This window comes from Patiria miniata, unplaced genomic scaffold (genome assembly GCF_015706575.1).
Source record: "Patiria miniata isolate m_02_andy unplaced genomic scaffold, ASM1570657v1 HiC_scaffold_18, whole genome shotgun sequence".
In the NCBI taxonomy this organism is placed as follows: domain Eukaryota; kingdom Metazoa; phylum Echinodermata; class Asteroidea; order Valvatida; family Asterinidae; genus Patiria; species Patiria miniata.
Window position 1 is genome coordinate 16,639,572 of NW_024037056.1, and position 25,331 is coordinate 16,664,902.

General features: G+C 41.6%; 1 protein-coding gene across 3 annotated transcripts in view; it reads left to right on the forward strand.

Annotated features, from left to right (window-relative positions):
- Positions 1–1,569: 1,569 nt before the first annotated feature.
- LOC119724911 (transcription factor GATA-4-like) overlaps positions 1,570–25,331 on the forward strand; it is a 43,955-nt gene continuing 20,193 nt past the window's right edge. The window contains exons 1-2 of one of the 3 annotated variants that reach the window (XM_038196219.1): positions 1,570–2,013; positions 12,148–13,280. In XM_038196219.1, coding sequence (XP_038052147.1) covers positions 12,245–13,280 — 1,036 coding nt within the window. In that variant the 5' untranslated portion in view covers positions 1,570–2,013; positions 12,148–12,244. Of the gene's footprint in view, positions 2,014–2,139; positions 2,271–12,147; positions 13,281–25,331 lie in introns of those variants that run through there. The other 2 variants (XM_038196217.1, XM_038196218.1) reach the window with 2 other exon arrangements.

Genomic DNA, 25,331 nt, shown 5'->3' on the forward strand with positions numbered 1-25,331 from the left:
AACAAGTCAGTGATATTCTGCTAGTGTTTTTTTTTTCAGAAGAAGATTCTTCGAGTGACATTTTCAGCGTTTTAAGGCGTGCTTGTATTTTGAAACAAAAATCAGCCCTGTAAAACTCACAGTTTACAACTTGTTAAGTTACAACATCAACCTCGAAGGCATATCGGATCGTTTGCATTTATCCCAAAAGTAACCTACCGAAATTATCCAAAAGATTACATTAAAAAATCGCACCGGAATTAACACCCGATGAAATTCTCCGTCTGGCTTGCTGTCATTGAGAAGAAATCAAGAAATGTAAGTGATTTCCAACGATCAGTCAAATGACTGATTTTGGGGAAATAAACTTCTATTGACAAAATCGTGTTTCGTGATCAAAAGGTTGTTCATGTTTTTTTTCACTGTTTTTTCGAAAAGTGTTATATCCACTGAGCTGAAACTTCAACAGGTTAAATTTTGAACAATCTGCTTTGGACTTCGAATGATGTCATAGTATTGGAAACTAACCTAATGCATGAAACGCAAATGATCCTAAATGCCTTTAAGAGTTCATGTACTTAGGCCTACAAGTTTCCTGCTCGCTAATTTATAACTTTTGGAGAATGCGCAACAAAACAATACATGTCTCTGAAGCTGTTGATTCCTTCCCGGTAAAATCTAGGCTTCGGGAATTCAGTAGATGTGTTCATTCTTTGTCGTCAATCCAACTTTTCGTCAGTTTTGAAATATTCAGAAGAATGGGTTTTTTGGAGAAATTGGTGATGCTGGGTCTTTCTTTCCGGAACTTTGTCAACATTTGCTGCAAGTCCGGCCGTGGACAGAAGGAACGTGTATTGTATACCTGGGCTAGAACGGTTTTTCACGGAGTTTTATGCACCTCAAAGCCCGTCGCTGTCCGCGGGTCCATGGAACTGGTTTGGCAGTTTGACCCGTTCTAGCGTTCGCATTTTCACTTCATCTTCTTGACCAGGTTTCTTGTCAACCGATTGCAGAAGTGTCGTCCTGGTTTTCGATTCGACCTGACACCACCACGGATGAAAATATTTGCACGATGTCATGTTGTGTTGTTGGTGTTGTTGTTTTAACCGGCATTCGGTATGAAATATAAACCTTGGTTGCTTTAATTCCAAGAAAATTTTACTTCAGATCTGCCAAACAGATGAGGCAGTCGATGTTTTTACCAACGTTAATCCAAGGGTTTAGCAACAATTGCCAAGTTTTTGTTGTTGTTTTTGTTTTTTTGTTTTTTGTTTTTTTTAATATGATAACTGACCGATTTTTTTTCTCAAATTGATGTAGGGGGCCTAGTCGTTACCTGTCAATTAACCTATAAATTGACGATCATTATATTCACATTACATTCCTTACGATAAGCCAAAAGTTTCGTCGTGGTATGGAAGAGCATTCAACAAAACATGAATATTTAATCATCTATTTTGCCCACGTGACCATAATAAGTACACCGCCCATGCGTGATCCGCGCGCAACGGACGAATAGCGTGGCGAGTTGGGAACACTCGTACCCAAAGTTCTAGAGCCACTCCCTCACTGTACGAGCCGTCCGTGGCTGGTAACCGTCGCCGTCTTTGTGTTTGCTGAATCGGATGTTCGGGTACCAGTGTTAAGTAAAAATCTCGCGGGTACGTGTTGCGGTGGGCGTTTGGTCAACTGTTGTGAGCCCAACGGCCGGTGACTTGTGCATATAAACTCCATGTCATGCCGGCGGTAGCACGGGATCTGTGCACACACTTGTTGTAGACAGCAACTTTTCGAGGTCTCTCCACTTGCATGTCATTGCCTCCGATCCGAGCGAGCCTGAGATTTTTACTCACCGATCCGTCGGCTCGACAAGCTTGGTTCCCCTCTCGGTACAGCGCAGTGAACGTTGTCGTCCTGTCCGGTAAATGACTAGACCGTCTTTCTGAAAACTCCCAACCGTCTTTCCCGAAGCCATTTCGACGGTCCAGCCAGCTCGATCGCCGGTTATCAACCCATCAGTCATCCAGCCAATTTGTAAGTACCACTATTTTTCAAGATTACGGCCCTATCGGGGGAATCTTTATGGGCCATTGGGACTAGACAAGGGGGGAGATAGATGCGATAGTTGGCGGCCGAGGCAATTGGTGCGTTCACGGCACGGGCAGGCTGTCACATAGCACGGGTTGGTGTGTAGAGAGCCGGCGGTGGTGTAGCACGCGTGGTCGGTGAATGAAAAGTACAAGCTCGGTTACTTCCGCGTGCGGTAAAAGGCTTATCGCTTAAACTCCACGGTAAGTTTATCATGTTGAAGAGGAGATATGCAAGTGGATGTTTAGAAATGGAAAGATATCGGGGCTTTTGTCCTCAAAATAGTGCTTAGATAGGTTGATTTTCCCCCATGTAAGTAGGTTTATAGTGCTTTAAAGCTGTTTGATATGCGAAGCATTTGAAAAAGAGTTTGAAAGTTGGCCACTTTTTTGGTCAAGTGGCGTGCTTGTGCTGTCCTATTTGAAACATTTTCCAAACAAGGTTCAGTCATGATCGGCTTTTGGGTTTTTGAAATGTTTTCTCTCCACCCTGTGAAGTACTTTATTGACATTTTGTTATGTAGCTGCAAACTTTGGGTTGATAAGCGTAATTTTTTTTATCGGTTCGTTGCAAAAACAAAACCGGACATAAGTATTGGGGATGGATTTTGTTATTTTTTTTATCTCGAAAGGTTGTTGGGTATTTGGCGATAATCATTCTGTATTGGTTGTCAAGTGTTTGGACCGCAGTGATTTTTAGCGGAGGGAACCGGCATGACTTGCAGTATAAATAAAATATCCATCTAAAATTGAACTTAGCCATAAATCGCATTCATGTGGAGGAGAATGGAGGCTCGAATGCTGAAGTTTTATCATCCGTACTGACCGAAACATTGAGTTTGACTTCCCTAGTTCTTTTGGGAAAACTTCGGCCTTTGTAGCATGTGTTTTAGTTGAGTCCAGCACAGGTCTGTTCACGAGTTAACCACAAGTCATTGTCAAGTAACACTGTGATGCTCAATCACAAATGAATGTTTTTTTTGTCAGACAGTTCCTTTGAAAAGCTTGTGACTACTCCTTGTGGCGATGTGTATCAAAAACTCCTCTGCCTATTTGAACATGGTTGCACTCTCTACTAGTACTACATGCAAAGTCTGAAATCTCGAATCTCATCCGTTCATGTGATTTCTTTTTCTACATCTTCAACAATCGGTGTTTTTTTTTTCTCTCGATGTGACAAAAACGTTCAGCAAAACCATCTTGAGTTCTTGTTTTCCCCCTGAAACATGTTGCCTTTTGATTGAGAAACGTCCATGGAAATTTGAACTCCACCTAACTTCAATTTGAGTTCAGTTTGCCCTTCAACTTTGTTATTGAATTTCGATTGAGATACATCTGTGGGAATTTGAAAATTGGCTACACGTTACACCGTCTATCTGCTATACCCTACCAATTAGGCCGACTATTACTGTACTTCTCCCCTCCCCGTATGTTGTGAACGGAGCTTACGTGCTCCGGGCTTTTTTCCCCCATTTTTCACGGCCCACCGCGCTCAAGCAGATAAGTCCGCCCGTAAACACCCGTTGTTCCACGGTAGCAGTTAACGAGATTTCACGCTTCGTTTCGCGCGCGCCACGGGTGGCAGAACCAACTGGCATAAGTCATCGGCAAAACAAATGGCCGAGTTTCACCTGTCAAAACGTTCAAGAATTACGCAAAAAAATCCGTTATGAAATAAGTAGAGTTTTTTCTAATAAACAGAAAAAAGTTAATGCAATTTTCCCCATGCATATTTGCACAATTTGACTTAAAATGAACGGAGTTTGTATTTTTTATGATTCAGTTTAATGTCATCTTTTCAAATTGATCGATTCGATTCATTGGGGTTTTCAATAAATATATTGATTTTTTTTTATCATCTACCTTTTTATACATATTTTTTTTCTTCACGAGAAAGAAACTCACTTGAACTTGAACATGTTTCCTTCATTTAATTAAGCATTTCGTCGTAAAAGTCAAAAAGCCCAATGTTTCGATTCTAATAACAGAACATGTCTCCTCTTTTCACTCTGCACAGAAAAGCAGCCCAAAATTACTGGCTTCTCAAGTTCATGCCATTTATTTAATTTGTCAGTTCCTTTGCAATTGAAACACACGCCAATCGTTATAACTTCTGACTAGTTTTTGGAGAGATACAAATAAGGTTCACACAGTTAGCCTAGTTTATAAAGTACATTTAGAACTATAGAACAGATTTTTAACTATACATAAATTATAGCTCACGCCAAAAGCATCTTCAAGGTGTCCTTTATTCATATCTAGCTGGAGTAAAATTTGGCACAATTAAGAATTTCAGTCTGTAAGTGTGTTCATTGTCTCAGTGTTAAACGTTGCATTTTAATTGAGTGGCACTACCTTCTTGCAGCAAAGCGAAAGACTTACAAAAGCACCAACGTGCCCTGGCTTACTTACACCAGAAGCCTCTTCAAATTGTCCTTACTCCTTTATTCAAAGCTAGCTAGTTTTAAGAGTCAAATTTAGCACAATTAAACATTTCAGTCTGTAAGTGTGTTAATTGTCTCGTGGTTAAACGTTGCATTTTAATTGATTGGCACTTCCTTCGGGCAGCAAAGCGAGTGTCCGTGCCACAGGCGCTAACAACCCCAAAAGTGTTAACTTGTAACGGCTGGTGTCGTCTCGGGCGAATAAGCGTGTGCCAGAACCTGTCACTTGGTAATCACATTTCGGAGAGCTGGCGGAAGTAGATTGAACCATGAACCGGTTCCCCTTCCCCAGCCCCCCCCCCCAAACAAAAGGAGCTAGTATTACTAACATCTGTTAATTGATTTTATCTTCCTCAACACAATTTCCACCAAATAATGGCTTGGATGAAGCGATATGCTCCAATGCTTACGAATCCGACTCGTGTGTAGAGGCGTACGGCTCCGAATCTAGATTGATGGACCGTGGTTGGTGTTCTTGGGCAGGGGACTTTACTCCAATGTCCTTTTTCCACTCATAAGTATAAAATAGGGACCAGTGAAAATATATCAAGAGCAGGAACTGATCTCATGACATGATGAACAGGGGTAATAATCGTAAGCGTGTTTAGACATTTATAATATGAAACACTACCTTGCCACTCACCGAGTAATTTATACTGATGTAAAAATTAAAAAAAAATCCCTGAGTACATGCATTAAATTTGTTACAACATTCCTATGATAACAAGTTCCATCTTTTACATCATATTTAATCGCTGTAATGATACAATACGTTTCCATTTTTCGGATTGCATAATTAATGGGTAATTATTTGGTCAATCACCTAAAGTAATCGCACATTTTAAGAGTAGACCACAATAATTGCAGTCCAGCAATACACAAAATACAACCTGATTTTAAACCTAATTGACTTAAATTTTGAAAATTCTCTTTAAACCCTCAGGATTTACTGCGGTCCATTTCCGCCTCGTCACGAGTGCGACTCGCTCACATTGCGGTTTCCAGTTCACATTTTCTTATCACCAACCCGTAAATTTTGTTACAGCCAAAAAGCTCTTTCCCAATTTTTTATCGCGCTACAACCAATACAATAAAAAGCTACAACGCCCCTCCCCCTGCGGTATAAACAGCCTGCGTTAAAATACAACCCCTCGATGTACCCATTTTATGTGGACTCAGCGCTCGCTACTTGACTTTTGGACTCTTCCATGTAGCGGTGACCAAAATTTGTCTTTACACCGCGGCCGGGCACAGCCGGCCCCCGAGGTTTGCACACCGGTGCCGCTGAGGCTGGCCCGTCGAATGCCGACACTGGGCGGTTGGGGTGGTAACGCCGGCATGGTCAACCCTGTTGATCCTCGGAGTTTTAATCACTCACCGAACTTTTTTTTTCTTCCCAATCCTGTACCCTTAAAACTTTTTGTTTTCCATTCAGTCCTTCTTTTTTCGTAGGCATTATAGGTTTCCCAAACAATGATCTTTTCATTTCAGTAGCCAAGGAAAGAATTTCCCGAAATTCAGGGCAATAGGTTGGACTTTTGTCGGATGTTACCGAAAATTGATTCGGATATAATGATCCCACGCTAACCCAATCTGAAGGGCACGCACTTGTGGGTCTATACCTGGGCGATAAAAAGCGTTCAGATCCAATGATATCCACCCAGATATAGTTGGCAGTGCATGTGTACTTTTATTTAACCCAGTTTCAACCGAAATTGAGGCCTTTTTGGCAAAAAGAGCACAGTGGTTAATTTCTTCAGCTAAAAATGAACGGAAGATGTCCCGCTGGTAAAATCTGAATTGAACCGAAGTGCTGGCTTGTTAAATTGACCCGACGGCGACTTCATGGAGGTGCTTAGCAGAAAATATTACTTAGCATATTTACGTGCTAAGGAATATCAGCTGTATGACAAAATGTCTGTGCTCAGCACTCTATTAAATTTGCAACAGGTAACAGTCGTAGTTCTCTCAGAGTCGAAATTGTTTGTCTTTTCTATTGTATGCAAAGCTATAAAGACCAAACACCAAATTGGGATGTTGCGCAATGGCTTTTGCCCATATTGCACAATTCGCACCGATTCGCAATCGGCGGCTGTCTAGTGTTTCAAAACTCTTGTCTTAAAACACGTGTAATGTGTCCGATTTTTGAATCACAAGACTTAGGCAAGTTTAACAATGCTGGTCCCCGAGTGCACGAATTGATATTTAGTTGATTCAAAATGGCATGTAACAGGCAGTCTTTCTTGCATCAGGTCTAAAGGCATTGCGGATGTAGTCCATTCATTTGCGTTATGCCTGGCGTTATCCTATCCAATAGCACTGCCCGACTCATAAAAGAGAACAACAGGATGGCCCTCTGGTGCCATCAAGCAGACGTCACCAAATTTGAGCGAAATTTCAAACTCATAGTACGAAGCTCTTTCTGATTTTGAAGAAAAACAAAGATCTGTCATTGAAACTCTGCCATAAACGGCTTGTACCGTGTGGTTAACAAAACACTTTCAAGGGGTTCAGCACTTCTCAGGAACAAAAAAAAATCTTTCATTTTTTTTTTTTTTCATTCGGCGCGGGCATTTTGTTTGATCAGGCTTGAGTGGTCAAGCGATCTAGCAAGAGTCTGTCTCCGTTTTGAGAGCTGGGTAAATTTGAAAAGAAACCCGATCCGCTGAAAAAAACCACCAAGCCGACGGTGTCAATATTTTATTAGAGTCAACAAACGAAGCAAAACAACTGCAAGGTCAATTATGAGGGGCCATGTACCCCCCCCCCTCCTTCCAAATGGCACCAAGGTCACGCCCCTTAGTAGATTTTGGAAGTCGAAAATATTGAAAATTATGATCAAAGATCATAATGGTGCTGAACAGCACCTAAATTGTTCCATCTGGCTTGCTGTCATTTAGAAGAAATCAAGAAATATGTATATGATTTCCAATTATCAGTCGTTTGACTTATTTTTGGAATAGACAGTGCTATTGACGAATCGTGTTACGTGACCGAAAGGATGTACATGTTTTTTCACTGTTTTCTCGAAAAGTGTAATATCCACTGAGCTAGAGCTGAATCTTTAACGGGTTAGGTTTTGAACATTCGTCTTTGGAGTTTGAGTGGTGTTATTATTAGAAATAAACGAAAAGCACGAATTGTAAACGATCCGAAATGCAAGTGGTCTTTTTAGGAATGTAATAAGTAACGCTATCGCCTAAAATGTCCAAACCTTATAGCCGATTGGAGTTTATTCACCCCGACATTGAATCTTTCTCGGCCATTCATGAATTTCCCCCTAAATTGTTGCGTGTCCGGCGTTTTGCCAACACCACGGCACAATGACCAACAACATCCTCTTTCTATCTTACCGGCCACCGGGAGATTATGTAACAGCATCCCCTCGCACTCTGACGGCGTGGCCTCGGTAAAAAGATTTACCGGTGTTACCGTAAAAAGTGATCCCATAAACCTAATGTCCTTTAAAATGAAGTTTTTCAACCATACACGTGCCAAATGATCGCATTGCTAGACATGCGCAATACGGTCAGTGGTCCGTTTATTATGGAGTCCAATTTTCCTCATTACACCTACAAATTGGGGAAACGAATTTGAAAAACATCAATGGAGAACTGCCCCTAAAACAAAACAACTTCCTTTTGCGAAAATATTGAATCCTTGCCCTCCAATACTATGAATATTTTGTCACAACAGAATAACTGTCATATTTGGGCATAATTTTGTGGTGAATACAAATTATACAATTTTTGTTTCGAAATTTGGTGTCAGACTTAAGTTATGAGTGAAGGGAATGAAGTATGTGGCTTGTGATTTATGTATAAGGCCTAGGTCACTGCTTGATGTTGTTGTGCGGCAATCTATGCAAATGAGCTACCTTTGAACTCTGACCTTGATATCTGTATGACGACTACAGTATCATAACAGCATCAAATTGTAAAACAAAAAGTATATCATTGGGGGTTCGTTTTGTTTTAGACATTAGCCTGAAAGTGATAAAAGGAGAGTAAAATTTGTATTTACCGTGGTTTTTTTTTGGACTTGAACCACGTTTGTCATTTTTATAGACTTTTACAATAAAACTTGATGGTACAAAGGCTTTGTAGTATAGAATATCATTCTGCCTCAATTTCAGTCAAGTTCCCTGTATCCAATTACTGTACTGAATGATATTTTGTGTGTGTGTGTGCAAAAAGGAACCAGACTATTTTTTTTCCTTCCAGCCTCGCTTTGGTTACGTTGATTTGAATGAAAAAAAATCAAGATGGCCGCCACATGATAATGGTCTATACCTCAGGCTCACCATGCCACAGACCTCTATAAATCGAATCATGTCGTAGGTTCAAACATGCGAAGAAGTGGGTTCATTACTAGTGAAGTGGTTCGACTTCGAAATTTGTTTAAACTCAGAAACACAGTTTTAACAGTCAACCAGTATTGCTAGTGTGTATGTCATTATAAAGAGTATTTTCTCTCTGTCTGAATGTGATAACCGAACTTGTGGCAAGAACGTCGACAGTGAAGTGTTGGGAAAGAATCTCAATGTTATCACCGAACCAATAAGGTGTTAGTAGCACGCTGAGACGCGTGTTAGCTGCTATATGACCGGGTAGTGTCATATTTCTGACACATTGCATAATTATACCAATGTTGCCTTCCGTCTGTCACTCAGGTGCCAAATTTGGTAAGAGCTTTTGCAAGTTCGTTTTTTTGTGTTTCCCTGTTGATATTGAGGGGAATGAATAATGAGACTAGGAATGTCAGAGTGTGCCACGTAGGCTACTTTTTTGTCAAGATTATGATATCTGCAAAAAGCAATCATCATATTAAAGGCATTTAGCCTCATTTGCCTTTCATGCATTTTCGTTTCCAATAGGCCTATTTACACCACTCCGAATCCAAAGAAGAATGTTCAAAACCTAACCTTTTGAAGTTTCAGCTCAGTGGATATTACATCCTTCGAGGAAACAGTGAAAAATCATGCACAACCTTTGATCACGAAACACGAGTTCGTCAATAGAACTCTTTACTATCGTTGCAAATCAACTGGTCTGGATTCCTTCTACATTATTATTGCATGAGAGCAAGCTAGACGTACGGAATAATTACACGGGGTGTTTTCAGTACGATCTTTGTAATCTTTTTAATGATATTCGGTAGATTACTTTTGTTTTGGGATAAATGCAAATGTCTATGATATGCCTTTAACCAATATGATTGCGTCGAATTGAAACTTGGTTTTACAGTTGGAAAATAGAGTGACTTTAACGGTAAAGTATTTTATAAATATTAAAATACCAGCTCCTAGGTCTGTTCCGTAATGTTGTAGTCAAGTTCACCATCATCCCTCACAAGTCGATTGACTTGTGGTTAATACTTCTGGCTTGACTTGTAACTGGACTCCGCTACAAAACTGCTGTTCAAAACGCATCCTTCATTTTTACAAACCCTCAAAAAGGCTCGAACGCATGGGCCACAACACCAGGCATTTTGGACCCATTTTAGTAAAACCTGCAGCCCTTAAGGTGCGTTCCCCATGACGTAGACGAATAGGTCTGTGTACATCCGTCTGACACGTCCGAGGCGTGTGGTTTTTGTCCACCAAAAATAAAATCGGGAAAGAAGTTCCAAAGATCTAAGCAAAGAGTGGATCAGTATGGCATCAAGCATGGACTACCTACGACAAGCTATCCCGCGGTTTTAGACAATGCAGGCGGGGGGGGGGGGGGGGGGGGGGGTTGAAGGGGGAGGCGAAGTTTACTACAACTCAAGAGCTGAAGAGCGTGCATTAGCGGGCCCGAGTGTCGATGGGGGGTTGACCCCAATGTCTCGCCGGGTGATACCCCGTAACCCCTCGGGGGAATAAGGCGCTAATACCCGCTGGAGCCATCCCGCGCAGTGTGGAACATCTCAGGTCTACGAAGTACGAGGATGACATGTCTCACGACTGGAACATGCTGACACCACGATACCCCCCCCCCCCCACCCTTGAAAAAGGAGAAAAGTAAGGGTCGTCGTGCAAAGAATCTGTTGAATAAAAACTCGTTATTTTGTTCTACATGGTTTGGTGAATATCAGTGTTTTTCAGTACCGGGAGGGGCGGGGCTTGTTCCACCCCGCCTACTTCAGCACTTGTATTAATTGTATTGACCGATTTCACTGACAATTGTTCTGAAAGTAGAGAAATCTGAGATTAAAATTTATGCAAGGTTTTATTTCAATTGGATAAAGAATTGTGTATAGTTATCGCCATTTGTATTTCACATTACGGTTCGTGCATGAGTTCTTTCCATGCACATCAACGAATAAGAAATCTTTTAAAAATATTTTACGTATATAGTCTCGCACACTGTGTATCATTTTTGGTAACCAAGAAAGTAGAAAAAACCTAGATGTCTTGTAGTTGTAGCCTACGTGGAGAAATGTGCGTCACGTTGATAATCAGGGACTACAAGAATGGCTTTGTCGGGGTAAACAACGCCTTTAATGAGGCTACGAGGCTCATCGTGTTCATGGGGACAGCCACTAATTTTAGCTTCAACAAGATTATTGTTAGCCTCAATTCAACTGGAGTTTGTTCACAAGGAAGAGAACAGTCATTATGTTCAGTGGGAAATAGTAGAGATTTTGTGTTGTGCAGTATTGTGTTGATGTGACGTGAAGGGGTCGCACCGGGTCACGTAAGGTGGCATTCTGGGGTTTGTAGGGTCAGGTGTGTCAGGGATGAATAGCAGTCAAATTAATTTCCCGAGTGAAGGAAACGGCACGCAGTTTCCCTCAGCCTAGTAGTCTAAGTAGCTGTTAAAGATCTCAGAGAACTGGCCAACGTGTTACATTAATTATCCATTATGGTTGAGCCATGGTCTTTAGTACAGGGCCGGGTTGGGCCCACTGAACTCTATGGTTGGGCCTACTTTAAGCCGAGATGGGCAGGTGACGGCCCTTAATTCAGATCTCGACTTGTTGAATATGTTGCCTTGAAAAGACATGTAATACATCATATTTAATGATAATTACAGATGTACAATAGGGCAGAAGGGCGGATCCAGAGCATCATTTGGGGGGGGGGGGCAAAATAAAATTGGGTCCCCCATCCACAAAAAGTGGGTCAAACAAATTACGGCGTGTGGTTTGGGGCCCGCTTAAGGGCCCCGAAAATTATTTTGGATTCTAGGCCTATATGCTCTGTGGTGCGATCTGAGGCAATTTCTGAGCACAATTTATAAAATTTGTGTCGAACGGTGCGCAAGACATCACTCAAGACTTTTAATTAAATATTTTTTTTACCAGTTTGACGGTGATAACGAACACTTACGGGCAGCGGAGCCACTCCCGGATTTTAGGAGTTAGAAAAACCTGCCAATTTAGAATAATGTATACATAATTTTTAACAAAATTCGGAGAGTGTATTAAAATAATGCTTCCCGAAAATGGGTAGCAGTGAAACTTCTACGGAGCTGATTTCATCTAAAATGATGGCCTTCCAATGTTTTATGTAATAACGTGCGTACACAGTACCACTACGGCCATGTGTGACTGAGCACTACAACAACTAAAACCACAAACTTGTAACAGGAAGCAAGCATCTTTTGTTAATCTTTATCTTGGATTTCTCCTCTCTCTTGTTTTGTCTTCAGGTCTGTTTATCCCCAAGGCTGTGCTTCGCCCGGTCCACCCTTCAACGCCAGCCTGCAACCCACTTGATTCTACGGAGGTGCTTCGCTAGCCTTATGGATGTTCATGGAACAGAGTGAGCCCGCCTGGCCCCACCCAGGAGCACTGACCAAGTCTCCGTACAGCGACCAACCCCAGCAGCAGCAGCTAGAGGGTCACCGACCAGCCGCTCCGGCCGGTTCCCCGGACAGCTGCGCTAGCGAGACCTCCGGGAGCGACTCGCACTCCCACTCCAGTGAGGACGAAGCCGACCGGAGCCCCGGGTCCGCCTCTTCCCGAGCCGATAGCCGGTCCGTCGGTAGCGCCTCCCACCACACGCCTTCCCCGCCCGCTACGGCTACATCCCCGCACCGTCTCAGCACCAATCCCCTCCTGAGCGGGTCTGCCCCCACTAACCCCACCAACACCGACCTCTACCGCGGCGCTTCAGCCTGTCTAGCCGAGCCCTCTCAGCTCCTACAGAGCGAGGACGTTGAGGTCTTCTTCAATCACTTGGATCGTCAGCCTTCCCCAAACTCTCGCCCACCACACCAGGTCCCTAACATTCCCGAACCCCATCAGCCTCTGAATCCGGTTCATCCACACCACCACCAGGACCACTACAACCCCTCCATGATGTACCAGTCACCCATGACAAACCTGCCTACCGTGAGCACCGGGGGCATCCAGCACTCCTACGACAACACCTTCCTGCATTCTGCCGGGAGCCCGGTCTACGTGCCCACCACGCGCCCGGCGGTGCTCTCCATGCCCCACGCTCACTCCCAGTATCTTCAGGCTGCCGCACCGGCCGGTTCGCCCCAGCAGGCCATGCAAGGCAACACCCACGCGGCTGCTGCCGCTGTCTGGAGCCAGCAGTCGGAAGGCGGTTACACCACCACGACCACCTCGCACCCGTCCGTGGGTCAGCGGTTCGCCTTCCCACCGAGCCCGCCGATCACATCCACTGGAAGCCCCCTGACGGCTCGGCACGCCACCACGGCACACAACGGTCTTGGTGCCTACTACGTGAGCCCGGAGATCGCCTCGTGGTCTGCGCCGTTTGATAGCTCCGTTGCTCTGCACCCCAACATGATCGCAAGACGACCAAGTCCAGGTAAGTGTTGAAGTCTCATATCTGTTCAACCATTAGCACCTGTAATACAATCTGTCCTACATTGTATTACATTGTATTACATTGTAATACATTGTTTTACATTGTATTACATTGTATTTATTCCCTGATGAATCCATGAAACTACAGAGTGCTCGGGCGTTTTGGGGCAGGACAGGGACCGTTTAACTCGCCTGTTCAAAGGAAGATAACTTTTATCATAATACTTATCTCAATAACGAATACTTGGCTTGATTAAGGTAAGAATGCAGCGCTTTATTATATTCCCCAATAAAACATTATGAAGTTTATTCCAAAGTATTTGTATTTTCGCAAGTAACAGAATAACATCCAGTGAGGTTTACATTGACGAGTCTCATGAGAGTTCAGTTCTTTTTGGGAGGAAGTACTATTCTTTAGGAAATGGGTCAACTCGTACCCAGGTTAACTCGTACCCGAGTCAACTCGTACCCCAAAATTGACACCCCAGTCAACTCGTACCCGAGTCAAGTCGTACCCGAGCTCGTACCCGCAGACCCAAAATCATTTTTTATATATACATATTTTTTTATATTTTACGTTTTGTGCTCCATTTTGGGGTGCAAATTATCCAAAATCTTGAGCCTTTCAGAGAGAAATTCGGAGGAGAAAAAAGATTATAAAGAATCGAAATTCTTGGGAATTATAAAATATCAGACTTTAGTTTCAGCAAAGATTTGTTTTTTTTCTTGTCTTCAAACTGGTACTGGGTTTCAAAAGCGAACCTTATGGGTTCCCAAGTTATTCAGAGCCCTTCCTTGTACCATGGAGCTATATAGCTCCAGGCTTGTACATGTAGTTGTACCCTCACAATGCTTGTACTCGAGTGTCATTTCGCATAAAAACACGTACAAGTCTAGTCTATTGAAGCTAAAAGCTTCATAAAACTCAACAACTCTTTCACACTCCATAAAAACTGAAACCTAAATCCTTCTCCATTTACAACTTATTCGAAGGCAAATTACAGTCAGTACCTCCCTTTCTTCTTAACGCGAAACTCTCTTTATTGTGTTTTATTGTGGCTAATTGCTGAGTCAACTAATACCCTCCTGTACAGACTACTTCGCGCCCGGTTTCCTAAGGCCTATACAAGTCGGCTCTCTTTTTAGTTCCTGCACGCGAAGTTTGCCCGAGCTGAGGTGAGACACACCGCCCCACAATAGGATAAGCTTCAAATCCCCGTTGGTTGAATGGCTTAATCCGGCTATACGGCTTGTTGGCAACCGACCCACAAAGAGACACTTGCCGCTTGTATGGACCCTTTCAGTGGCTTGGTATTAATGGCAAAAGGCAAACTTGTTCTTACTTCAAGACTGTTTCTGTAAGCAAATATGCTTAGCCCTACTTGCTCTGTTTGTCGACAGTAAGTTACAAGACATCTTATTATACTTTACGCGTTTTACGCCCAGAAATGAGACTAACAGCGAACCATGAAACAAACAACAGTTTCTCTATCGTTCATGTTTTGAGTGTTTTTATTACAACTGGTCTCTTCTCATGCCGTTGACAGAACCATAACTGTCGGTGGTACCTCCCATTGTCCTTCATTGCTTGGCATTTATCCAAGGATTAGCAACAAGACATCTTACGGTTTAACACTTAAGCTTGCGCCCAGAACAGAGGCTAATTAACAACAAACCATAACAGTTTCTTCATCGTTCATGTTTTGAGTGCACCCGCTTTGTACTACAATGGTCTTTTCTCAAGACGCTCGTGCCGTCGTCAGAACTGTCGGTGTTTCCTTTCATGGTCATTCTTTCATTGGCATTCGTCCAAGGATTTTCAAAGGCGGCTTTTTTTTGTTAGCCGCTGGTCTCCAAGAACGCTGACCAGTAGTGGTCTGGCCGGAGGGTTCAATGACTGACCAGTGAATGACCAGTCTCGGACTTTCTTGTGTGTCCTTTGTAAGTTCCTCTCTTCTGTGTCCAACCATGGTCTCATAAAAGTGTAATTATCTCACAACAACCATCTTTATTCTGAGAGTTATGAACAACAATTGGCGGTCCAGCAGTAAACTTTACTAAATTTTCACACTAAGTTGTGATAATCGTTGTCGAGCTGAGTTGAAAAGAGAAAGGCGCTGATTTGCCCAACTACTGCCTTAGCAGCCATCTCATTGATGCAGTTTATATTTATTTACCAATTTTCTAAATTTTGATCAAAACATGTGTGTTGCGTATTTCCAAAACGCGGTAAACGCCATTTTGTTATCTTTTGGAATCCTACCCTCTCCTTTCTGACAAAAATCAGTTTCGACGAGTTCAATGTAGTTAACTACAACCTAAGAAATGAATAACAATAAGGCGAAAAGTGAAGTTTAGTGAAAAAAAACCTGTCATACTGTTTTTATTCATAAAAGTTTCAAAATCGTGGAACTTAAAATGTTAACCCTCCAACCAAAATGTATCTCGGGAATCCAAATGATACATGTATGCCTAATATACGGGATTTCCCAATATTTTTTTCACTTGTTAATTTTGTCATTTACCTGATCTGTAATGTCGAAATTTATATATGAAATCCACTGATTGTCAGCGCGGCTGTACAAATACGGAGGTTGATATAGACCTACCAAGGAATTTTCACGAAAATGGCGGAATAAATACAAAGAGGGAAACATAAAAAAAAAACAATATGCAACTTGGTCAAGCTGCACAGCTCATTAACAAATGTGTCAGCTTTTGATCAACAAACCAAAACAAACTTCAGTTCCATCCACAAAATATAATCTCGCATAATTTAATAGTCGGCAGCGACATAGGTGTTAAATACCTCATACACAATACACACCGTTCACGTTCGCCAATCTAATCAATTGAGTGTTATACCTAAATGATTCCCCACTAGTCGCGATAACCCCAACACCCACAATACTATTTCCTTTTATTTGACGATAAAATTATACAGCACTTGCAAAACTATGCATATCAGAAGTAGCATTATATCAGTGGTGTTATTTTTTATATGTGGCAGCCGCAAGAACAGACATGATACAGGCCTGCACTCGTCTGCAGACTACTTCATACTGATAATCGGCCATTAAAACTCATCCGTATCACGCATATCTGCCGTTTGGTTCTCGCTATCTACACCAGCGTATCATAACATTTAGTTTAGGGCAAGATTTGGGCAAACATTGCAAATCTTCCGTTATGGCATGCAGCTTCCACGTATGCCAACTACCATATCTCCTCTGTGTGTCCTAAACCTGGTCCAAAACAAAGTAAATCTGCTCGGAAAACGGGACAATTTACTGATAAAGCTGGAGATTAGGGCAGCAAATAGTTAGAACACAACCAGACGCTGATAACAGAAAAACACACCGAGAATACTGTTTAGTTTTGTTGAAGAGGAAAACGAAACTAGTTCTTTTGTTTGCTCCTAAAAATCGATCTCGAGTGCGCCAGCAGTTTTAATGACATTCGGTTTGAGGAACGAAAATATTAATTTCGGTAAATTAAATATTACATTTTTCATTTTGGAATAGTAATAACTTAACAGAGCTTATCCACGAAAACAAATGGACCAAAATACCTAATTGCATTCTTGATATTTATTACGCAAACGGCAACGCAGAGTTTCCATGACCGACACCCGTAAACTTCTGATTTTACTGCCGGGGATTTAGCCTCTTTTACCGGGTTTGCACCTGCGTGGCACGGCCATTTATCTTTTTCGTTGCATGCGGGGATGTACTATTGTACTAATGCCCAAAATAGCGCATACTGCAGAAGCGATTGTGTATAATGAACCCAAAATAATGTGTCTGTGTATACACTTTCGTAGGCCAAAATTAGCCAAAATTGATCCTACTGTTATTTCGGCTGACCTTATTTGATAGGTCAAGTTATGTTATGACGCCACTTTGAATATAAAACATTATAAAGGAGACTTGACCAATCAAAGAGCGACAACTCACCTTTAGCCCCTCCCCATATAACACCTTTTATGAATTTTGTATACATGTAATACTCTGGTCCCGCCCAAAGAATCTAGATGCCCATATAAGGAAATTAGACAAGGGAGGACGTGACTATTTTAATCGGAATTTGGAAGGAAATGACAGAAAATAGTAGAAAAGGAAACCGAACTTTCATAACAAGACTGCAAAAACAGTATCCATCAACAGTCGTGATATTTTAACCTATAAAGGTGAAAGGTCACGGCGCGAGTTAACTTGCCTACTTGTTGCTCAGTTTGTTTTGACAATCTCGACCGATCATCATTGCCATTGTCACCTCAAGAATACCATTCTTTTTTCGAGGCAATAGATCAAATTATTTGACAGATAAATTTGACAAAATGCGACCCAATCAATTCTCAGATTTTCTTGGTAGTCCCCCGTCAACCATTGTTTTGTTCGATTGTCCAGCCCCCACCCTACCACCCCACAACCATAAGGGACGCCAAAATCCCCAGAACCCCCACCGCTAAAGACCAAGGATTTCCATCTGTGTATACATAGCATTAATACCTCATAAGAAACCCTCCCTCCCGGGACTAAAATCGGTGATAAAAACCCATTTTTATCGCCCCAAAGTTTGCCTAATTCCCCAGCTTATACATCACACTAAATCCTTTTTTTATTATCTCTCCTTGTGGGCATCGCGTGCAAATACAGCGCATTAACGGAGCTGACGCTATTTGATAGTTACCGCAAGAACTGTACCTGGTCGGTTACTGAGCAAACTAGGTGTATTTCTAGCCCGGAAGAACAATGGTACTTTGCATTGTAACAGTTTTTTTTCTTTCTTTCTTTTTCTTTCGGCAGGTAATATTTACCGATGCCCCATTTTTGGCGCGCAGCAAACAATTTGAGTCAATATTTCCCCTAGGGCCTAGGAGTCATTTATTATCCCCCTAAGCCTCGGCCAAGGCGACCCTCCGGTTGCCAAATTAACCCCCGTGGTTTTTTTTGTTTGCGGAGTTCAAACTCTAGCGCAACAAGTTGCTCCGTTTCTTTCTGGGTTGGCCTGGGGATTTTGTTAGTAGGGCTGACCTGGATGAGTTGAAACATGTCGGTTGCATGGAGCACTAATCCTGCCCGGCCAATTTAAAGTTGTTTCAGTTAATTGCCGCAAGCAACATGTAGTTCCAGTAGTTTTCATAATAATGATAACAATAATTCATACATTTATTTATAAGAATATGATCACTGCGTATCACAATTACTATCCCTGTTCATCAGGAATGAGACCCCGCAGCAGCTCGAGATCCTATAATTATGGTCTCTACCTTCACAGGTACCCATTTATATTCCTGGGTGGAGAGGCAATCGTAGTAAAGTGCCTTGCCCAAGCGCACAAGCACAATGTGCCCTGACACGGTACGAAGCCATGGACCACGGCACACGGATCGAACACCACCCTACTCAGCAACAATAAAGACAGAGTAAATATATTAAAACTGGTCCCGGAGAACACAGATTTCCTTTCAATAATTATTTCAGAGTGGCTTTCCATTAGACGCTTATTATGCGTCTGGTGAGCACATCAATACGGGGTAATCCTATACGATAGTACTGCCCTGGCCATCTTCACCAGCTAGCAACCGAATTAGAAATGGCTAGGCGCAAGACCTACCTTTAAGCAAAATATTGCACAAATTGAAATTGGTTGTAGAACTGTCGACCTCTTCCCCAATTAAATAACTTTCATTTATTAGAATATCACAACACTATGATATATCCCAATGAAAAACTGGATATTAGTTCCTTTCCTTAGCAAGCCCAAAATGGTATTGTTTTCCATATTGTACTTAATCTCAGCTCATGTATATCAACATGTAGAACGCTTGCCTTCTGAGTTATAATGTTTGCTTTTTTAAAGACCAACTGGAAGACTTGATGTTTTGACGAACTTTTCCGGTTTCTATGACAATGTTATCTAGAGGACATCGTGACACATGAACCTGCCAAGCTTCATAAGAAAAAAACAATAGAACAGTGGAAAGTTTAAACATTTTGCTCATGATGAAAAAAAAAAGCTATTGTGCAATTATAAAGGCTTTCAGCGCATAGACGGCCTGTACGCTGATCATGAAAGATATAGTACGGCTTACGCAATATGATTCAGACAATGTGACACTTGAGGAAACAGTATCTCGGGAAATAGTGCAGTTGTCTGATCGCGTTAAAAATGCACTTTTGCCAGAGATAACACGCGAATCGAAGCCAGACTCTCCTATTTCTTCAGTAATTTAATGCAGTAAAGGTCCGGTTCACTCTAGGTTCAACAATGCCGATGTGAATACTGTTAACGGCTCGAAGAGGAGTCTAGCAACGGATGGCTCAATAAAACCATGGAGCTATAAAACGGCTCCATGTTAAAAACACTACATAGAAGATTTGCCAATTCGCGCACTACATTGTCCATTCTTACCCCTAATTGTTCTATCTTGTTGTTTAAGCAAAACTGTAAAATTGGTTTACTATTTTTACCTTTCGAAGTGAGGCAAACGTTTCGCACGTTCTTTCAAATCTTACACAAAAACTCACAAAAGACATGAGGCATCCGCAAACTCAATCTTATATCTAAGTTCATCATACAAACCTTCAAATCTTATAAGTTCTTTCTTGAGTCTACAGTACAATGTATTTTCTTTAATAATAATTATGTTCACATAAGACTGTTGATGTAATTCCAACTTTCAAGTTGCTTATTGGACAAGACATTAGTATGTGTAACAAGCGGGGCCACATTGTGATGTAAGTGGTGACTGTAAACTTCCATGTTGAAAAATTCCCAGACGAAATTGGGACAACTTTATAGTGTCAATGTAACTCGCTGAAAGTGCAAAAGTGACGCCGCTCTCAACTAGTTTATTTTGTTGTGCAAACAGTTTTTGGCATAGCGACCAAAAAAAAATTAGAGAAAAGGTTAATCGTTCCTCAAATTACCATCCTTTTTGAAGCTGCCATGTTTGTTATTTACTGAACACACCGACCACAGAATGATAGTTTGAACCTTCAGCGTCGCCCTTGTGGAAAAAAAAATCAACCTTTTGTCGACAAATACAAAAAAAGGACAAATAAAATTAAAAAGACCATGGCCCCAAAATCTGAACAGTTTAACTTGCGGGGTCAGGGGCCAAATGAATTAGCAATTTATCGTTGTTCATGTGTCAGAAGGGAACTATAAACGCGGTTTTTGGACCGTGCGGGTCGGCAGGGTTGTCGGGTCCGTGTTAGCTTTTCGCGGTGGGGAACCGTCTTTAATTGCAATTAATCGATTTTACATCGGTACAGTTGATTTCGAAACTTCTGTTCAATTTTTTTTTTGGGGGGGGGGGCCTTCATGTTGTCAGTACATTTTTGGTCGCGTGTATGTTACGTCATCGAGAGCCAATCATATGGCTATGAATCATAATGTCATAAAGGAATTTTTGGTACGTGATTTTATGCCAACCGCAACTGCATGTAGAGTCAAATGTCAGTGTGGCGTTTCTCGAGAAATCACGAGACTTTGCGAGAAATCACGAGACTTGCTTTGAGTAAAGTATACTTTTTAAACGTTATACCATGCTCGCTAACTCGTATTGGCTGCGTGTTGTTGATGACGTTCGAAAACGGTACCACTTGTAAACATGTTGAGTCTATTTGAAAGCTTAAACCATGACTTCATTTTTCAAACCATGACTAAATTTTTTTTCAAAGTCAGAAAGAACCACGAAAAGGGGCAGGTACCCTTATTATGTTGTGCCCCACTTCGTGGTGTTCTTTACCTCGGCATAGGGTACTAGGCTACTAGTCCAAGATATTTTGCTTTTAAGGAAACTGTAGAATGCCTTATAACTTAGTGGAGAATGTCTATGCAAGTCACGTGATATACTTTAAAATGGCGGATGAGCAGTGTAACTCAGTGGTGATTTGTTTACGTAAGTCACGTGATTAACTTCAAAATGGCGGATGAGCAGTATATTTATTCGAAATCATTGCGTAAACTTTAGCTACCGAATGCGAATTCTGTTTGCAATTAATAATATAGCCTACAAAGAGTGAAGATTGACTTTAAACGGATCGATGTTGAGTTGGCCCAACAGCTACAAAATGACAAAACGAGGGGGAACTTCAGAAAATTCATCCAATTCTGCGTCCATTTTTTGTTGTGTACTTACGTAGAATCGATGTGGCATTTCCATGCGATCCTAAGAAAAAATACACAGACACGGCAGTGCACGTGCGTATATTTAAGAGTTCCTTTTAATTTACAAATGAAGTGGCGGCCCTTTGTGCTACCGGGATCGCCGTCACTAGACAAACAAATTCTTGCTCGTTTCGCTTTTGATTTGCCAGCAATCCGCGACTCATTTATTTCTCCAAATATTGATTGTGAAAAAAAATGTCTCCCTATAAGTCCACGTTCCGGTATTGTGCCGCGCCGTGTAATGTATTTCCCCCGTCCGCCACACAAGCCGCACGGTGGAGTTTTGAATAGCGCCGCAATATAAACGCGCGCATTGTATACTCTAGTAGACAAGTGATGAAGCACACACCAAGGTAATATATGCGGTATGTGTATAAAACAGAATTGAATTATTCGTTAAGTTCTAGACGATATTGGCTTTTTTCTTGGCACTTCTGTGTGTCGTGTGATTGGCACGACGGTCCTGCATGCAAAGTGGCTCATTATTGTCCAATTTCGGTGGTCTAACGTGTGAATTATACCAAGATTGATTGCGTAGAAAAATGGCACAGGGCATTGGCACCGGTTTTTATACACAAAAACACACCTATCGCTTCAGGCTAGATTTTAAGATTTTTTGGGGGTAAAAGTTTGCAGAGCAATGAAAACATTTCACTCATTTTGCTTCACCCAAGTGCAGTGGAATATACGTACTGTACTATTTTCTTAATCACATCACTGCTACAAACTACTCTAAGACTTATCAATGTGTGCATTATGTCACATGCAGTTATATCGAACATCTGGTGAAACTAATAAGCAAGAAAGAGAAAAATCATTTTTCTACATTAATGTACACATCTATTCACTTATTAGAATTATAATCCGGTAAAATGGGAAGGTCTGCATCTAGTCTACACAAAGGGCTAGACGACCATTCATTGGTGTGTACGGGGTAATCCTATTCGATAGCACTGCCCGGCTCACAATGGACGGTGAGCCAGCCAGTCAGACAGTATTAAGTTAGTGAAATAGGTACGGACTACATTTCAGGACAAATAGAAATCCAAAGAAGTCTGCATGGTTCGTCTTGACTCCTGGGTTTGGAACTCAAGCTTGCAGCAACATCATTATTTCTTGCACAAACTCGTGTCCAATAAAACACATCGACTTTTTGTTAAAACTAGCAGTCCTTATCGCAGGCGCAGTTTGAGAAATTAAGTATTTCTTTCATTAGGCACTTATGCTTATCAAATGCATAAAAAGCTCCCAATTGGGCCGACATATTTTACCAAATATGACAATATTCTCTCCCAAGGACCAATATTAATTGATATCATTAGCAGGAAAATTACTCAATTTTGCCGCAACAGCTGACGATCCTGAAACCAATTTTCAACATCATTTTTTTTTCTAAATAATTTCGGTTTCTCTTTTGTTGTGGTGGTTTTACATAGTTTTTTTTTATTTTTGGAGGGGGGGAGGCTTTTCTTTATTCTTTTTTTCAGCTTGATCATGACTGTAAGATGCCGCTTGGCATATAATAGCAACATGAAGGATGCACAATTAAGATTTTTAACGAATTAGAATCCCATTATGGACTATTTTATCTGTAGCCTAAAGAGTATGAATATAATTTGCAAAATTTGTGTCTGAGCCAAATGACGGTTGCCGGGCCAGCGCAGTTTGCTTCGGTCTATATGTACAGCGCAGCATCCGCCAGCAAATGCCAGAAAGTCCGGTACAAACACACCTGAATTGCTTTCATTTCGAGGACATTCGGTCCTCGATTTCTTTAAATTTGTCATTATCACCACTGATTTGACTCTTCAGAAAAAGTAGGTCAGTTTTGTTTGACTTCGTCGATTTTTGTGTGGGTTTGTGGTTACCAAAGTTGTGTTGTCTAACACCATAAAGCCTGATCATCAGGGAGGAGACAACTCAAGGAAAGAGGTCCGAATAATTTATTAACGAAATTAAATTCACATGTCACTGACTGAGTGACTAATTGTCACTGGTTGACGATCCGGGCAGTAGTATCGTATAGGTATACCCGGTAATTGTGTTGGTCAGGATGAATGAGAAGGCTTTAACGAACCCGGGTCCGAATAATTTATTAACGAAATTGATTTCATATGTCACTGAGTAACGGACCGGCTGACTGTCAGTGGTGTGGAGAGCCGGGCAGTAGTATCGTATATGATTACCCCGTAATTGTATAGACTAGAATGAATGAGAAGACTTCCAGCGAAAAAAATATATTTCGATCTCACAATTTTAACAAATCTAACAGCCACGGATTAAGGGCATTCTTTTCATGCAATTTGTTAATTTCCAAAAAAACAAAACAACTCAAAATCCAAAGAAGAATGTTCAAAACCTAACCTGTTGACGTTTCAGCTCAGTGGATATTACATTTTTCGAGAAAACGGTGGAAAAACCACGCACAACATTTCAATCACGAAACAAGACTTCGTCATATGGCACTCTAAATTCCAAAAATTAGCCAAATGACTGATCGTTGGAAATCACCTATTTCTTGATTTCTTCTAAATAAATGACTGCAAGCCAGACGGAGCAACTTTACAGGGTGTTTAGTACCAGTACGATCTTTAATCCGAGGGAGCTTTTTGATCAAGATTCGGTAGGTTACTTTTTGGGGCAAAAGCAACTGAACCTTTAAATCAAGCACAGAGTAGCGACAGCGCACCTCCCCAGCCATCAGCCCTCCGATAGGGGTAATTGGGTGTCGTAGATGTTATCGTTCCCCCTCGTTAAGATAACGCTAATCAAATTCTCGGCTATCTAACCCGTCGTGATCGAGTCACGAGCAATCAAGAAACCGTACGGGGCCCGCTAACTGACATATGTCAAGTCACAGAGTATAGCGAACATACGGAATCATCTCTAGTTCCTTTATTTATTTTAGTCCTTAGCACCCCTCCTGACAAAATACATGTATAGTTGCAAGAGGTTTCTAAGATTACCGTAGGACACTGATATATAACGGCTGTTATACGGGCCCGCTAAAATTGTGTCAAGTCACGAAGTCAATTCAGGCTGGAGCCTGGAGTCAACTCTAGTAGTACTAGTTTTGTTTTACTTCTTTTATTCTTGTACATCCCAACTTACTGACGAAATAGGTACAAGTAGTGTATAGAAAATTCGTATGAAAACATGATTTACAAAGGCTAGCCTACAAACTGACGGTTTCAAGCCATTGAATAGTGGAGCATTCAGAAACCAACTTTAGTTTTTTGGTTCTTCTTTACTTTTGACACCCCTAATAAATACATAGTTACACAAAATGTATAGAGTTACCGCATGACACTGATTTATAATGGCTGGTACGGAGCCCGCAAACTGACATATGTCAAGCCAAGAACAGTAAGGCAAGTATTCAGAAACCATCTCTAGTTTTTTTTTTCTTCACTTTTGACACCCCTAATAAAGAAATGGTTACAAAAAAGTGTGTATATAAAGTTACCGAATGACACTGAATTAGTTACCCCCTGTTACGAGATGCAACCACGCGTTGAAAGGTAAACAGACCGGGACATTCCTGGCTAACACACCCCCGAAATGGCCCGGGGTTATCCGGTGGAGTAGCCGGGGTATTAGCTCATCTCCGTAGGGTTACATAAACAACCGGGTGAGGCTGGGCTACTTTGCTGCCATCCTGGCACCCGACTCTTCAAGGAAATTTGCAACTGGACCCGCCCAGTCCTTCACCATTAGCAATCAAGGACTAATTCCTGTAATTGGTAGACGATTTGCCACGCGTGGATTCCCTCACTTACCCGAGACAAGAGGGAAAAAAATCTAAAGTAGCCAGGACGATTTAATTTACGACCTGTCCGACTCCCCGGTTGTAATTCTTGAAGTGATTGAT